Source organism: Rhea pennata, chromosome 15, assembly GCF_028389875.1.
Source record: "Rhea pennata isolate bPtePen1 chromosome 15, bPtePen1.pri, whole genome shotgun sequence".
In the NCBI taxonomy this organism is placed as follows: domain Eukaryota; kingdom Metazoa; phylum Chordata; class Aves; order Rheiformes; family Rheidae; genus Rhea; species Rhea pennata.
The window spans coordinates 3,174,801-3,189,070 of NC_084677.1; the positions used below are offsets into that span (position 1 = coordinate 3,174,801).

Sequence of the window (14,270 nt, forward strand, 5' to 3'; positions counted from 1 at the left end):
GCGGGGCCGCCGAAGGTGCCGCCGAGCCGGGGGCAGCCGCCGGGGCCTGGCCGGGGGCCTCGCGCCCCCCCCCCCTGCCTCGCCGCCGGCCCCCCGGGCAAAGGAAGAGGCTAAGCGTGCCCGCGGAGGGGCCTCGCCGCCGCCGCGGCTTAATGGTGTTTGCACAGCCCGACTGAGCCCAGAGCTGTTTGCTGTTCCCCGGCTGCCGGCCAGCTGCCGGGCCCTGGCGGCACGGCCGGGCCGGGCTGGGGGGCGCCCGGCCCCCCTGCCGCCCCCCACCCGCCCCCGGCCCTGGCATGGCCGCCCCACGGCGCGGTGGGCCCCGCTCTGCCCCGGCCGGCGCGGCGGCCCCTCGGGGCGGCACCCGCTCGCCGCCGGGGCCGGGGGCCGCCCGTGGGGCGCTCCGGGACCCCCTGCGGCTGGCCGGGTTGGGGGGGACGCGGAGGAGGGGGCGGCAGGAGCAGCCGCGTCCCCTTGGCAGGAAGAGGAAATGGCTAAATAAACTTTTTTTTTTTTTTTTTTTTTTTCCCCCGCAAGCGTTTTAAATAGACCGGGGCTGCGCCCGTCCCCAGGGTCGCCCCCGCGTCCCGGGGGGCCAGGGCGGCCCCCCGCCGGGGCAGGACCCCCCCACGCGCACGGGGGCTGCCTGCGTCCCGGCCCCCTTCCTGCAGCGAGCCCGGCGTGGGGCCAGGCAGGGCTGGGGTGTGCCCGGCTGCCCCCGCGCCCCCCTTCGCTCCCGTCCTGCCTCCGCCCAGCGTCTGTCTGTCCGTCCCCCCAGCTGGAGCCGTGCAGCTGGGCTGTGGGGCTGGGCACGGCTGCGCTGGCTGGAGCTCGAGAGCTGTGGGGCGCTCAGGGCAGGACCCAGGGCGACGGGCCTGATGTAGGGACTTTGCTGTGGGGCAGGCCCCACGTGCCTTGGGGGCTCGGGGCACGGACCCCCCTATGGGGCAGGCCCCAGGCGCCATGGGGAATCAGGGCAAGGACCCCGCTGTGGGGCAGGTCCCAGGGCCATGGGGGCTCAGGGCACGGACCCTGCTATGGGGCAGGCCCCAGGGTCATGGGGGGCTCAGGGCAGGGCCCAGCTATGGGGCAGCCGCATGGCCACAGGTGGGGTGGAGGGGGCGCAGCCTGCACCCGGGGGGCCTCAGCGCACGGCCCCAAGGGACCCGCTGGGCCACCCCATGGCCGGGCCGGGGGGGGGGGGGCTGCGCCGTGGCGCTATCACGCCCCCTCGCCCGGCCCCGTGGGGGGCGCGGGCTGGGCCCCCCCCCACTGCTGCCCCCCGCCGCCGCGGGCCCCCCGCGCGGCTCCTCCGCATTCCTCAGCGTCTGAGCCGGGCTGGCCCCCCGCCAGCGCCGGGAGGTGGCCGCCCCGGCCCGGCTGGCGGGGGGCCGGCGGGGGGGGGGTGGGGAGCCCGCGCAGGTGCCCCCCGCGGCGCGGCCGCCCCCCAGCCCACCGCGGTGTCGGGGCGACGGGACGGGACGGGGGGGGGGGGAGATCGGCCCCGCGGGGGCAGCGCCGGGGGCTGCCGCGCGCCGGGCCCTGGCCCTGGGCCGGCAGGGCGCTCACGCCTGCACCGAGCATCCCGGTCTCAGCCGCCGCCTGGGCCGGGCAGAGGTGGGGGCGGGAGAGGTGGCGGGCGGCAGCCGAGCGGCGCCGGGCCCACGGCGCCCCCCGCCCGGCCCTGGCAGGCGGCGGCGTTGGCACGGCGGGGAAGGGGCCCGCGGCGGGGAGCGGGCAGGAAGCGGGCCGGGCTCGGGCGTCCCTCCGCCGCGCGCGGGTTGCGGGGCCGCCCGCCCGGGGAGGGGGGGGGGGGCGGCCGTGGGGCCCCACACCCCCCCCCGCCCTGCTCACCAGCGCCCGTCCTCCGCTTGCGCCCCGCAGCCCGGCCGGCGGCCCCGCCGGCGCCATGCATTCGCTGGACGAGCCGCTCGACCTCAAGCTGAGCATCTCCAAGCTGCGCGCCGCCCGGGAGAAGCGCGAGCGGGGCCCGGCCGCCGCCAAGCCGCCCCGCGCCGAGGAGGCCGCCGCCGCCGCCGCTGCGGGGCCGCCGCCGGCCGCCGGCGAGGCCGGGGGGCGGCGGGGCGGCGGGGGGCGGCGGGGCGGCGCGGCCCCCAGCGCCTGGCCCTCGGCGGGGCTGCTGGCGCGCGCCAAGGCGCTCGACGAGCGGGACGGCCGCCTCGCCGCCGACCCGCGCCCCTCGCCGCCCGCGCGCCCGCCCTCGCCCGAGCCCCACGGCGCCGGCGACCTGCCCGCCGCCGCCCCCCCCGCACGTAAGTACGGCCCCGGAGCGCGCCCTCTCCCCCCCCCCCCCCCCGCACCCCGGCCGCCGCCGGCGCCCCGCGCGGCCAGGCCGGGCCCCGTCCCCGCCGCCCACGCGCCGGGCTCTGCTCTGCCGCCAGGATTTCCAGCCGCTGCGCTACGTCGACGGCATCCCCGGCTCCTTCCAGTTCTTCCTGCCGCTGGGCGCGGCGGGCGCCCTGCACCTGCCCTCCGCCGCCTTCCTGCCGCCCCCCAAGGAGAAGCGCCTCCCGCCCGAGCTGCCCCTGCCCAGGCAGCTGGTGTGCCGCTGGTCCAAGGTGCGCACCGGCGGGGCTGGGGGGCGGAGGGGGCCTCGCGGCGCCTCCGCGGCGCCCGCCCCGCCGTGCCCCTCTCACCCCCGTCCCGCCCGCCCGCAGTGCAACCAGTTCTTCGACCTCCTGCAAGACCTCGTGGACCACGTCAACGACTTCCACGTGAAGCCCGAGAAGGACGCGGGGTACTGCTGCCACTGGGAAGGCTGCGCCCGCCACGGCAGGGGCTTCAACGCCAGGTGGGCATGGGGCAGGAGGCTGGGGGGGGGGCGCAGGGGGGCTCTGCGTAGCCCTAGGAGGGGGCAGGACCCCGGTGCCGCCCCCTGTGACGGCCACGCTGGCGCAGGTACAAGATGCTGATCCACATCCGGACGCACACCAACGAGAAGCCGCATCGCTGCCCCACCTGCAACAAGAGCTTCTCCCGCCTGGAGAACCTGAAAATCCACAACCGCTCGCACACAGGTCGGTGGGCAACGGGCCCGGCTCGCCCGCGAGGCGCGCGGCCGGGAGGGACGAGACCCCCTCGCCTGCCATCCCGGGGGTCATCACGGGCCGGGCAGGGGGGTGGGGGGAAGAGCTGGGGATGCCCCGCGGGGCTGAGGGGACCTTGGTGGGGCTGCCAACCTCGGGGGAGGTCCCCGGGGGAGAGGCGCGCTGGCCAGCCCCCGGGCAGACCGCGGCGCTCTGTGCCCTCCTGCAGGCGAGAAGCCCTACATCTGCCCCTACGAAGGCTGCAACAAGCGCTACTCCAACTCCAGCGACCGCTTCAAGCACACCCGCACCCACTACGTGGAGAAGCCCTACTACTGCAAGATGCCGGGCTGCCACAAGCGTTACACGGACCCCAGCTCGCTCCGCAAACACATCAAGGCCCACGGCCACTTCGTGTCCCACGAGCACCAGGAGATGCTCAAGGTCCACCAGCCCCCCAAGACGCCCCTGGGCTCGGCGGAAGTGCCTTACGTCAACGGGGCGCAGCTCATCATCCCCAACCCGGCGGCCCTGTTCGGCCCGCACGGGCTGCCGGGGCTGGGCGCCTCGCTGCCCATCCCGCTGGCGCCGGCGCCCCTGGATCTCAGCGCCCTGGGCTGCGGGGCCGTGGGCTCGGGCGCGCTGCCCGCGCTGCCCGGCCCCGTGCTCTCCCTCAACGGGGCCCCCTTGAACCTGGCCAAGAACCCGCTGCTGTCGGCCCCCTTCGCGGCGGGCGGCCTGGGGCTGCCCGTCATGTCGCTGCTCGCCGGCGCGGGCAAGGCGGAGGTCGAGAAGTGCCACGGGGCCGACGGCCGGCTGCCCAAAAGCGGCAAGGCGCAGGGGCCGGAGAGCCGCAAGGAGTCGTGCGAAAGGACGGAGCTGGCGCGGCTGAGGGCCGCCCCCGCGAGCCCGCCGCTGCTGCCCGGCGCCGTCCTGGACCTCTCCGCCGGCGTGAGCGCGGGGGGCGGCCCCGAGGCCCTGCCGCCCGGCTGGGTCGTCATCCCGCCCGGCTCCGTGCTGCTCAAGCCCGCCGTGGTGAATTGAGAGGCGACGACGCCCGGGTCCGGCCGCGGACCCCACGGGCGGATCCTGGGCTGGGGGGGCCCATCACCCCGCTCCGGGCCTGGTCCCGCCGTCCCGCACCCCAGACTTCGGCTTCCTCTTGTTTTTAACCTCCACGAAAGAAGAAACGGACTCTTCTGAGAATAGCAATAATCCCTCGGCGGCCGTGGCCGGCTACGACCCCCCCCCCCAACCCTGTGCCGCGCTCGGCCCGGCGTGGCCCCCACCCCGCTGCTGCTGCCGCCGCCCCCCCGGCCCCGAGCAGCCCCCGGCGCCCGCCGGAGCCGGGCAGCGTGGCAGAGCCGGTCCCCGGGCTGCTCCGGGCTGGTCCTGCGGCGAAGGCGGCCCCCCCCCCCCCCCCCAACCAAAAAACCACCCGGCTCAGGCCTCGGCAGCCGGAGACGCCTCTATTTATTTATGGACCAGACCCCCCCCCCGCTCCGACAGGGCCCCCGTTGGGCTCTTCTGCTCTTGCTGACTTGGTGTCTCCCCGCCTGAGGCCTCAGCCCCCCCCCCCCCCATGCTGCTGTCGGCCACCCGTCGCAGTGCACCCTGTCCCGGCGTGGGGGGGGGGGGGGACGGTGGCACGTCCTCCTGCCGAGGCTGAGTGCCGGGAGGAGCGGGCAGAGCGTGGGGCCGGCGGGCTGACAGCTCGGGGACCCGCTCCCGCGGCTGCGAGCTTGGGGAGGCGGCGGGCCCGACGGCACCGCGGCCGCGGCGGCCCTCGCGCGGCGCCCTGCCCCACGGCCAGGCAGCCCTCGGCGCCAGGCTGGCAGCCTCGCGGGGGTGCCCGCGCCCCACCGGCCTCGCTCCCTGCCTCCCCGGCCGCGCCAGCGCCAGCCCCGTCCCGGACACCCCTCCTGCTCCGCAGACAAGGCCGAACCGGAGACTCCGGACCGCGCGGCGTTGACCCCTCTCCCGGACCACGCGCGCCAGCCCGCGCTCGCCCGCCGCACCCCGCGCCGTGGACAGCCCCGCGTCGCCTCCCCGGACCTCCGCACGACAAGGCGTACGGCTGCGTACGCCGCTCACCGCGCCGGCTCCGCGCCCGGGGCAGAGCCGTCCTGTTTAGCTACGTTCATACCTAACCATGTAACCACACAAGCGCAGGCAGCCAGCCGGCAGCGCGGGCAGGACTCCGGCCTCGGCCGTGCCGGGCTCCGCGGGCAGCGCCGGCGGCACCCACTGCCCCAGCCCCGGCCTGTCCCCCCGGCGGGTGGCAGCTGGGTGCCCCGTGCCAGCTCTCCTAGGCGCCCCCAGCTCGACTGCGAGCTCGGCTCCATGCTCGCCTCTCCGAGCTGCCCCGCGGGCACAGCGCTGCTGCCCGGATCGCGGTGCCTGTGCTCCAGGCGGAGACCCCCGGGCACGCCCAGGTTTCGGCAGCCCCCTGGGCAGGGGGCTGCGGGGCCCAAGCCCCGCGTGACCGCACCGGGCACCCTCTCCTTGCAAGCCTGGGACACGCTGACCCCAGTTTCCAAATGAGACCCTGGGGCCACAGGGCCGGACGTGCCACATCAGCGCCGTGCGGCCCTGGCAAAGCACCTGGCCAGTCGGGCACCTGGGCACTGGGCCTGGCTGCGCCGCCGGCAGGTGGGCTGGGACACGCGGCCTTGCCCCGGCAGGGCCGGGGCTGCGAGCGGTGCCAGGACCTGGCCGCGGGCCCGGCCTCCGCGCGGGCAGGCCCCCAGCCCACGTGGGGCTGGCTCAGCACGCTGCCCCCCTGCCCCAGCCAGCTGGGCACCAGCTGTGCCAGCACCGCGCGGCAGCACGGGGGCACTGAGCACCCCACGCCACGCCGGACGCGTGGGCCAGAGTCGCCGCAGGGCCCTGGCACGGCTCTGCCAGCAGCAGCAAGAGCAAGCAGGGAGCTTCCGAAGCCGGGGCTGCGTCCCACCCGCTGGGGGGGCGGACAACCCTGCCGAGCCGCCCCGGCCGGTGCGGGGGCCCCCGAGCTCCAGCCCTGCGCACGCACCTCCCGCCCCGACCCTCCCTCCCCGGGGGAGCGCTCACACTCGCCACGGGGCCCGACTGCCCCCAGCACGGGGGCTCAGCTTTGCCTCGACAGCCCCTGCTCCTGCGGGGTCACTGGTGTCCCCCTCGCCCCGTGGCAAACACACAGCGGGGTCCTGCACACCTCGTACCTGCCCGCGGGCAGGACCCCTGTGCGCGGCTCTCTCCGGACCGGGGGTCTCCCTGACCCTGTCTTAGCCCCGCTGCTGCTGGAAGGAGCCCCCTGCGGAGGGGAGGGGGCTGAGGCTTGGGAAAGCCCCCAACCCAAAGCGCCCCGCCGCCACGCGCCCCACGGGGAGCCGGTCTCCCTGTGCTCACCCCCCTCGGGCCGGGGCGCCGCGGGCTGCCCCGCGCTGCCGCAGCATGGCATTCAGCCATCGACCAGGCCTCCCCGGCCGGTGTTTGTTTTCTTGCTCGTTTGTTGGTTCGTTGTTGCACATTCCAGGACATCAGTATTTTAACGGTCTCTAAGTGCCTTTCTATTGTAGTTTCTGGGTTGTTTTTATTTTCCTCCTGTTGGGCTCCATCGCTGTTAGCATAGAGTTTAAGGACTACAGAAGTAAGAGATAAGCTAACGATTATAACACTATATTCCTCCATGGGAGAGGAAGTTTATTAAGAAAACAATAAAGTAAAATTGAAGTAAGTTCCTGTTTCAGTCTGCAATTGTGCCGGCCTCTTGCCTGTGCCATGGATCCGGACAGCAGCGAGGAGCCAGAGATGCAGCTTTAGCCCTGGCCCCTGGCTGCATCCCAGCGCATGAACTCTCTGCCCAGCCTCCTGGCGGGGCCGCACAGGGTGCCAGCACCCCGCGCGCCGGCGCAGCCCTGCCACGGGCCGCACGCAGCGCAAGCTGCAGGCTGCGACGGCCTCCCCTGCAGCCCCTCGCTGACCTGCCCAGACCCACCAGTTCTCCCCACTGCGATGGGAGAAAGGATTTGGATTTGGCCCAAAGCTCCCCACGCTCACGGGATACCAAGCCCAAAGCATCAGTGCAGTTGGGCTAAGACCATCTGAACCTACCACAACAACAGCTCCTGCAGCCTCCCCGAAGCCTCCCCCCCGGCAGCCTTCGATGCCCTGAGGCCCGGCTGGGGACACCCCTCCTTCCTCACATCACCTCTGTTGTCACTCACAGGCCACCACCCACCCTGGAGAAACCCGTCCCTGTGCCAGCTTCTCGCAGGAGCTCAGGCTTCTGCGCTCCCCCAGGGCAGTACCGCCCCGGGCAGGCTGCACAGAGGGAAGAGGCAGAGCGCAGCGCAGCAGGCAGAGCTGGGGCAGCCCCTAATCCCTTCCCAGGGTGCAGAGCATCCAGGCCAGGTGCTGGAGGACGTGACATTTATTGGCTAGCTATAACTTATGGGTGCGGGAAGCGGGGGACAGGGATGGCAGGAGTCACGTCTCGGCCTTCCAGCCCTTCTCCTTCTCGCTCTGAGCCTGGATGCGGAGCTCTTCATCCAGCCGCTCCTTGGCCCTCACCACCTGTGGGACAAGGGCACGGGGTGACGCAGAGCCAGGGCTGCACCCGCACTGCCCCGCACACCGTGCCTGTGCCCCCCTGCCCAACAGCACCCAGATCCTTCTGCCCACAACAGGGCCCTGAAACTGCCCCATCTGCTGAGGCCACCGTGCCCTTTGGGCAGCAGAAGACCGCAGGAGGGCTCAGCCAGTACAGGGCACACTGCTACCTCAGCCTCACATCTGCAGAGCCCTGAAACATCAACTACTGCTAAGTTCCTCCCAAATTGAAGGCAGCAAAATGTGCTGAGGACAGAGCTGGGAGGCTGCAAGACAGGCGGCCATCCCACCCCCCTAAATCCCTCCTCTTTGCTCACCTTTGACTGCAAATAGAAGGAGCCTCCCACCGACTTGTCATTCACCTTGAACAAGTGGTCGTAGTTCTGCCGAAGCGAAGCTCCCTGTTAGACGCCTCTCCGCCGCCCGCTCCAGCCCCCCATCCCAGCGGCCTCCGGCTCCCGGGGGCGGAGGCTGCTCTGCGCAGCAGTGATAAGTGGCTCCAGGGAGCCCCGACCCCACCAGCGGCGCAGGCAGAGCCCCCCCGGGCGCGCGCCCTGTGCTGCAGGGTGGAGGAAGAGCCCGGTGACCAGCCTAACACCTGGGCGCTGCAGGCAGACTCAGGGGAAACCCTGCACAGCATTAGCTGAGCTCAACAACAGCACCCACGCTGCAGGGACCAAAATATCTGGAAGCCACCCCAGGCCCCTCCACAGCGCCCTGGCAGCTTGCAGGCTGCAGCTGCAGGAAAGGCTGGGCAGGGAGCAGTCTCTGAGCCCCCTTCCGCAGCAGGCCCTGCCAGCTGCCTGCTCTCCCCGGCCACGGGTGCTCTGAGGGCTGGCTTTACCTTCTGAATTTCCTCCGCATTGAGGTTAGAAACGTTGAGGATCTGTTGGGCTTCCTGGAGGCTGATGCCGGTGATTCTGGAGGCAGCAGCAGACTGGGGCCTCTCTGAGCGCCCCCGCGCGTCTGCTGCAGCTCGGCTCGCTGCCCAGAGACACTGAGCTGGTTAGTCCTCGACACGTCCTGCTCCCTAGAGGGCTGGGCACAGAGGTGCCCTCCAGACCTCGGACAGGAGCAAGGCAGCAAAGCCTTTGGGCTTCAACGCAGGTCACAGCCACAGAGCGCGATTTCACCCTTCTGCCCTCCTCATACTGACTCCAGCGCTGCCTGACCGTAAGAGTCAGGGCCACTGACTCTGCGCCAGACACGGTCCCTCTCCTACCCCGCTGGCAGTGAGGGCAACCCTTTGGCTGAAGCTGATCACGACAGTGCCCTCAGCAGGCTGGGCTGCTGGCATGCAGAGGCAAGCACGGCAGGTTTGTGAGCACACACACGCACACACTGGGGCTGTGGGATCTTGGGGAACCATCCTGCTCTAGCCTTCGGGGTGGCCAGGTCGTCTCCAAGCCTGGCAGCGGCACACAGCATGCAGCGGTATCCAGGATGGCTGCTGCAAGCCTGGCCCAAGCTGAAATGCACTTTAGCAAGGCCCCAGGACCCTGGCAGTGTGCGTCACCCTGTGACAATCCCGATAGCTCCCCCCTACCCACGCAGAGCCCAGGGGGGACGGGGAGCAGCCCGGCGCCCTGGGCAGGGGCAGGGGTGGAGTGGCAGTGCCCCGGGACGGGGAAGCCACGCAGTGCCCGAGGTGGGTGGCACAGGAGCGACGGTGCCCGGGGAACGAGCCTGCAGGCTGGCTCCTACCTGCGAACTCCTGGCGCAGCGCCCGCGCGAAGGCCCGTCCGACCACCTGGGCCCCCACCAGGATGATCTGCGCCAGGTACTTGGCCTGCGGGGACACCCGGCCGTCACGGCTGCCCCGGCCCGGCCCGGCCCGGCCCCGCCGCCGCCCCCCCGGGCCCCGCCGCCGCCGCCGCCGCTCCCGGCGCCTTGCCCGCCCGCCTCCCGGCCCGGCCCGGCCCGGCCCGGCCCCGCCGCTCCCGGCGCCTTGCCCGCCCTCCTCCCCTCCCCGGCCCGGCCCGGCCCCGCCGCTCCCGGCGCCTTGCCCGCCCTCCTCCCCTCCCCGGCCCGGCCCGGCCCGGCCCGGCCCCGCCGCTCCCGGCGCCTTGCCCGCCCTCCTCCCCCCCCGGCCCCGGCCCCGGCGGGCGCCGCCGCTCACCATGTCCCCGCGGCCGCTTCCGCTCCCCCAAGGTCACGGGGGCAGAGAGCGAAGGTCACCGCACCACCGAGGCGGCCGCGCCAGAGCGTCCCGCGGCGGGGCGGCCTCGCGTCTCCCCCTGGCGGCCGCAGCGCGCCACGCAGCGCGGGGAGGCCCGACCCGCCGCACAGCGCCGCCTCCCGGCGGCGGCGCGCCCCGCGCACGCGCAGTGCTGCGGGCGGGAGCCCGGGGCGGTGGCGGGCCCGACCCCCCCCACCCCGGTTCCGCCATGTTCCCCCCCCCCCGCCCCGCGAAGCAGGCCAGGACACGGGTGCTGGTGCGGCGGCTTTAATGGCGGGGCCCGGCCCGCGGCCCCAGCGCGGACACGGGCGGCAGGGCCTGGCTCGACGCGGGGGGCTGCAGCGGCTGCGGAGGCCGGTGGCGGCGGGCGCACGGTCGCCCCTAGTCCTGCAAGAGAGCGGGGAGGGGTGAGGGGGCGCGGGGGCGCTCGCCCCGCCGGCCCCCGCCGCCCCGCGTACCCACTCGTCCTCGTCCACGCCCTCGAAGGAGTCCTGCGGCAGCGGGTCGTCTCGGCTGCCCAGCTTGGCCACCATGGCGCTCAGGAGCTGCAGGGAGGCAGGGCCGAGCCGGGGGTCCCGGGCGCGGGCTTGGCCCCGCCGCGGCCGTGCCGCCCCCGCCGGGAGCCCGCGCCCGGCACCCACCTCCTCCTTCTTCTGCTCGTCCGACTTCTCTGCCAAGTACACGGCCGCCGGGACGAACTTCCGCGCCGGCGCCTCCTTGGGGGCCGCGGTCACTGGGGCGGCAGGGCGGTGGGCGTAGGCGTGAGGCTGGCGCGATGCCCCGCGCCGCTCCGGACAGCGCTGCTCGCCCGCTTCCCCCCGCGGCCGGCCGCCCCGGCGCGCCCCACGGCCCTGCCTCTGCCCCTGCGCCCACCTGGCGTCATGTCCGCCGGGCGGAGGCTGGTGCGGCGCTGCTGCCCGTCGGCCCCCGCCAGCCAGGCGCTGGCCCCAAGCGCCGGCTCCCACCACACGCGGGTCGGCGGGTAGACGTCGTCCTGGAAATACTCCTTCTGCAGGGCCGCGGGGCCGTGAGACGGGGAGCTGCCCCCGCGCCACCGCCTCCCGGCCCGGCCCCGGCGCGTACCTTGACGCGGGGCAGGCGGAAGGCCACCGGCTCCAGGGTGCTCTGCCCGAGGCGCAGGGCGCGGGCGAACTCCACCTCCCGCACGCTGCACTCCGTCTTGCGCAGGAAGAAGAAGCCCTGATGGGGCAGAGGCGTGAGCGGGGCCAGGGCAGCCCCCGCGCAGCCAGCGCTGGCTCAGGCCCCCCAGGTGCGGCTGGCTCCAGGCCGGGGGAGCGGCGGGTGCTGAGCGCCCAGCACAGCTCGCAGCCCCCGTGCTGCCTGGGGAGGGAGGGCGACGGGCCGGGCCGGGGGGCCGGGCCCCCCACCTCTCACCTTGTGTGGGTCGCTGGAGGTGAAGCTGTTGCACTCGAGGAAGTAGGGTGGCTCGGGCGTCACCTCATACAGGAAGACCCGGGTGTCACCCTGGGCACAGAGCAGAGAGGAGGGCTGGCGTGGGGGCACAGCAGGGCCGCCGCAGCCCTGCTGCCCTACGCCCCGCTCTGCCCCACACGTCAGGGCACTGTGCTGCGGCCAGGACCACGCGGCAGGCCCTGGCCCACCTTGCCGGTGAGGAAGACAACGCCGGTGTCCTCGTCGTAGAAAGGCAGGAGGGTGGATGGCGCCACGTCGATGCCGAGAACGGAGAGGGGCCCGGCGCAGAGCTCGCCTGCTCGGTACAGGAGGATCCTCCGCTCGCTGCGGCTGCGGGGACGCGACGGTGAGCAGGGGCGGTGGCCCCTCCGCCGGAGGGGCCCGGCCTCCCCGGGCAGACGGGAGGGGTGGCCGGGCGCCGCAGTGCCTGCCCTCACCTGTCGAAGCCGGACACGAGGAGGTAGTCGCCTCCGCACACCCATACCAGCCGGGCGCCTCGGCTCCCCTCGGGGCCGGGACCCTCCTGCGCGTGGGGGACAAGGACCGTGTCAGCCAGCGGGACCCAGCCCGCCCAGCGCGTCCCCCATGGGGACGTAGCCGGCGCCCCCCGGCTCGCCCTCCCGTCCCCTCGCCGCCGTGGGCCGCACTTGCTCGGGCTCGGCGCTCCGCCGCGGGTCGTAGAGCCGCAGCTTGCCGTCCTTGCTGACCGTTGCCAGCTTCTTCCCGTCGGGGCTCCAGGCCAGGCTGAAGATCTAGGAGACGGCCAAGCCCTTCGTCACGGCTCCGTGGCACCTGGGCAGCCCGGCCCGCGGCTCGCCGGGACCCTCTCCGGCCTCCGTGCTCCCGTGGAGGCACCGGGGCAGCCGTGTCGGGCCGTGTCGGTGGAGCCACGCGCACCCCTCGGATGGGTGGCACCAGCTGCCAGGGTGCAGGGGTGATGGTGGCCCAAGGACACCTCTGTTCCCTGATGGCATCTCAGCACCGTCCTCCAGGAGCCAGCTCTGAGCTGACGCCGGCTGGCGGAGGCCCGGCACGTCCGAACGCTGTCGTCCCCAGGAAAGGCGCCACAGCCCGGCCCCGACGCCAGGCTCAGCCCTACCTGATCCGTGTGTCCCTGCAGGCACAGCACCTCCCGCCTGGCACCCAACTCCCATATCCGCACCGTCATGTCGTAGGAGGAGGAGACGAGGATGTCGGCGGCCACGGGGTGGAAGCGGACGGAGTAGATCTTCTCCGTGTGCCCTGGTGGGGAGAACGGAGCGCGCCCTTGCCCCAGCCTGCAACCGGGCGCAGGGACACGGACACCACCGCGGCTGGCCTGTCCCCCCCGCCGCTGTGCCCCCGCCGGGGGCCTGGGGGAGAGCCCGCAGGGACCTGCCCCACACAGCCCTCACCTCTGAGCACAGCCTCCGGCTCCTGCAGCGTGTCCCGCAGCCCTCCCTCAGGGATTCGCCACAGCCGGATCTTGGCGTCTTCGCCCGCTGCGTCGCCGAGATGGCCGGAGAGGGACGGGCAGCGGGTGAGGAGGCGCCCGGCACGCCCAGCCCCGCCGCAGGCAGCGTCCCTCTCCCGAGACCCCAGACCGCGGGGCAGGCGGGGGGCTCCCCGCAGCCCCGTCTCCATCCGGGGGACCCGGGAGAGCGCCGCGGGGCGTACCGACAGCGAGGCGCCGCGCGTCGAAGGGGTCCCAGGAGAGGTCCGCCACCGCCGTGCCGTTCTGGATGGTGGGTACGGCCGTGTCGGGGAGACGGCCCGGCTTGGAGAGCTGGAGAGGGGGCCGGCGTCAGGGCCGGCGGAGAGGCCCTGCCACCCCATGGAGGGCGGGCAGCCGGCTCCCGCCAGCCGCCGCAGCGCCGCGGGGACACGGTACCTCGAGGACGGCGATCTGGCCGCCGGCGGAGAGCAGCGGGAGGGCAACACGCTGGTGGTTGGCGCAGAAGCCGTCGCACTCGCCCGGCGTGGTGAGGCTCAGCCCCTTGAGGTTGGTGATGTGGCTGTCGCGGTGCAGGACCGTGCCCTGCGCGTGCCGGAAGCGGGAGCTGGGGCCTGCCGGAGGCAGGCGCTGGGTGAGGGTCCCGGGCACGGCAGCCCCCGCCGCCGGCACCGCGGCGCTGCCGGGGTCACCCTGGCGCCCGCTCACCTAAAATGCTCTGCAGCGACTTCTGGCTGGGGCTGCTGGCGAAGCCGCTGGAGGGGCCGGTGCTCGCAGAGAGCGAGGTGGCGGCGCTGCCCGGCGAGGCCAGCGAGCTGGATGGCGAGGAGTAGCCGCTGCCCCCCTGGGGGTGAAGGCGGGTGGGCCCGGGGTGCTGGGTGCCCACCGCCCCGGGCATCCCACTGCCCCGCAAGCCCCGCGCCCCCCAGCGCCCCGTGCTCACGCTCCGGTCGGCGTCCGCGGGGCAGGCGTCGGGCAGGCGGGCGTCAGGCGCGGCGTCGGCCGCGCGCCGGGCGCGGGGGACGAGGGGGGACGTGAAGGCCTCCGTGGGTCTCCGCGCCGGGTGCAGGCTGACCCTCTCCACCTGCGGCGGGAGCAGGCGCCCTCAGCCCCGGGGGCCGTTTCCTGGCGGGCGAGCGGGCGCCCCGCGGCCGTGCCCTGGTGCCTCCTGCGGCGCCGGCCCCGGCGGGGGCAGAGGGCACCTCGCGGGCGGCCCTTACCTGCTGGCTGTCTCCTGCCCACCAGGCCTGGGCGGCTGTGGCCGGCACGGTCCCGGCGCAGTCGGGGAAGAGATCCTCGTGAAACTCCTGGACAGACTGCGAGGGAGGGACGTGGGGAGCAGCAGGGCAGGGCGCCCCCCGAGCGGGGCAGACCCGGGCCCTGTACCCTGCCCGGGGCACGCACGGGCAGGATGGGACCCAGCACGCCGTGCACGGCCCACCCAGGACGGCAGAGCCCGGCCGCTCCCCGGCCCCGGCTCCTCCGGCCCCGGCCGAGCTGCGCGGCGAAGCCTGTAGGTGTCAGACGCTGCCTGGCTCTGGGCTGCCTCTCGCCACCCCGAAAGCCTCCAAAATCCAGCAGCCGG

The 14,270-nt window shown here is 74.3% G+C and overlaps 3 protein-coding genes across 4 annotated transcripts in view; 1 reads left to right on the forward strand and 2 right to left on the reverse strand.

Annotated features, from left to right (window-relative positions):
- Positions 1 to 1,859: 1,859 nt before the first annotated feature.
- On the forward strand, positions 1,860 to 6,765 carry GLIS2 (GLIS family zinc finger 2). The gene is made up of 6 exons (XM_062588590.1): positions 1,860 to 2,026; positions 2,223 to 2,273; positions 2,403 to 2,579; positions 2,679 to 2,812; positions 2,920 to 3,038; positions 3,277 to 6,765. The coding sequence occupies exons 1-6, from the start codon at positions 1,910 to 1,912 to the stop codon at positions 4,089 to 4,091; spliced, it is 1,413 nt and encodes a 470-aa protein (XP_062444574.1). The 5' UTR covers positions 1,860 to 1,909; the 3' UTR covers positions 4,092 to 6,765.
- Positions 6,766 to 7,443: 678 nt separating this feature from the next.
- On the reverse strand, positions 7,444 to 9,861 carry PAM16 (presequence translocase associated motor 16). Its single transcript, XM_062587822.1, has 5 exons — positions 9,760 to 9,861; positions 9,345 to 9,429; positions 8,485 to 8,624; positions 7,958 to 8,023; positions 7,444 to 7,604 (listed from the first exon to the last, which is right to left on the reverse strand). Exons 1-5 carry the CDS (start codon positions 9,760 to 9,762, stop codon positions 7,518 to 7,520), a joined length of 381 nt encoding a protein of 126 aa, XP_062443806.1. The 5' UTR covers positions 9,763 to 9,861; the 3' UTR covers positions 7,444 to 7,517.
- Positions 9,862 to 10,072: 211 nt separating this feature from the next.
- CORO7 (coronin 7) overlaps positions 10,073 to 14,270 on the reverse strand; it is a 37,729-nt gene continuing 33,531 nt past the window's right edge. Inside the window, exons 13-28 of one of the 2 annotated variants that reach the window (XM_062587821.1) lie at positions 13,906 to 14,001; positions 13,629 to 13,769; positions 13,394 to 13,529; positions 13,124 to 13,299; positions 12,910 to 13,018; positions 12,648 to 12,734; positions 12,353 to 12,495; positions 11,901 to 12,005; positions 11,691 to 11,776; positions 11,442 to 11,583; positions 11,215 to 11,304; positions 10,903 to 11,019; positions 10,693 to 10,828; positions 10,461 to 10,552; positions 10,278 to 10,364; positions 10,073 to 10,206 (exon numbers count right to left, since the gene is read on the reverse strand). In XM_062587821.1, the coding sequence (XP_062443805.1) occupies positions 10,201 to 10,206; positions 10,278 to 10,364; positions 10,461 to 10,552; positions 10,693 to 10,828; positions 10,903 to 11,019; positions 11,215 to 11,304; positions 11,442 to 11,583; positions 11,691 to 11,776; positions 11,901 to 12,005; positions 12,353 to 12,495; positions 12,648 to 12,734; positions 12,910 to 13,018; positions 13,124 to 13,299; positions 13,394 to 13,529; positions 13,629 to 13,769; positions 13,906 to 14,001 (1,749 nt within the window). In that variant the 3' untranslated portion in view covers positions 10,073 to 10,200. Of the gene's footprint in view, positions 10,207 to 10,277; positions 10,365 to 10,460; positions 10,553 to 10,692; positions 10,829 to 10,902; positions 11,020 to 11,214; positions 11,305 to 11,441; positions 11,584 to 11,690; positions 11,777 to 11,900; positions 12,006 to 12,352; positions 12,496 to 12,647; positions 12,735 to 12,909; positions 13,019 to 13,123; positions 13,300 to 13,393; positions 13,530 to 13,628; positions 13,770 to 13,905; positions 14,002 to 14,270 lie in introns of those variants that run through there. The other variant, XR_009959938.1, reaches the window with a different exon arrangement.

Bases quoted from the DNA above. Each gene is read 5' to 3' on its own strand.
- GLIS2 (XM_062588590.1), top strand. From the start codon at position 1,910: ATGCATTCGCTGGACGAGCCGCTCGACCTCAAGCTGAGCATCTCCAAG. The intron at 2,027-2,222 runs GCCGCCGCCGCC...CGCGCCCGCCCT, and splicing joins CGCCCCGCGCCGAGGAGGCC to CGCCCGAGCCCCACGGCGCC. The intron at 2,274-2,402 runs GTAAGTACGGCC...CTCTGCCGCCAG, and splicing joins CGCCGCCGCCCCCCCCGCAC to GATTTCCAGCCGCTGCGCTA.
- PAM16 (XM_062587822.1), bottom strand. The intron at 8,024-8,484 runs GTAAAGCCAGCC...TCGCTTCGGCAG, and splicing joins ATGCGGAGGAAATTCAGAAG to AACTACGACCACTTGTTCAA. The intron at 7,605-7,957 runs GTGAGCAAAGAG...CTTGTCCCACAG, and splicing joins CCTTCTATTTGCAGTCAAAG to GTGGTGAGGGCCAAGGAGCG.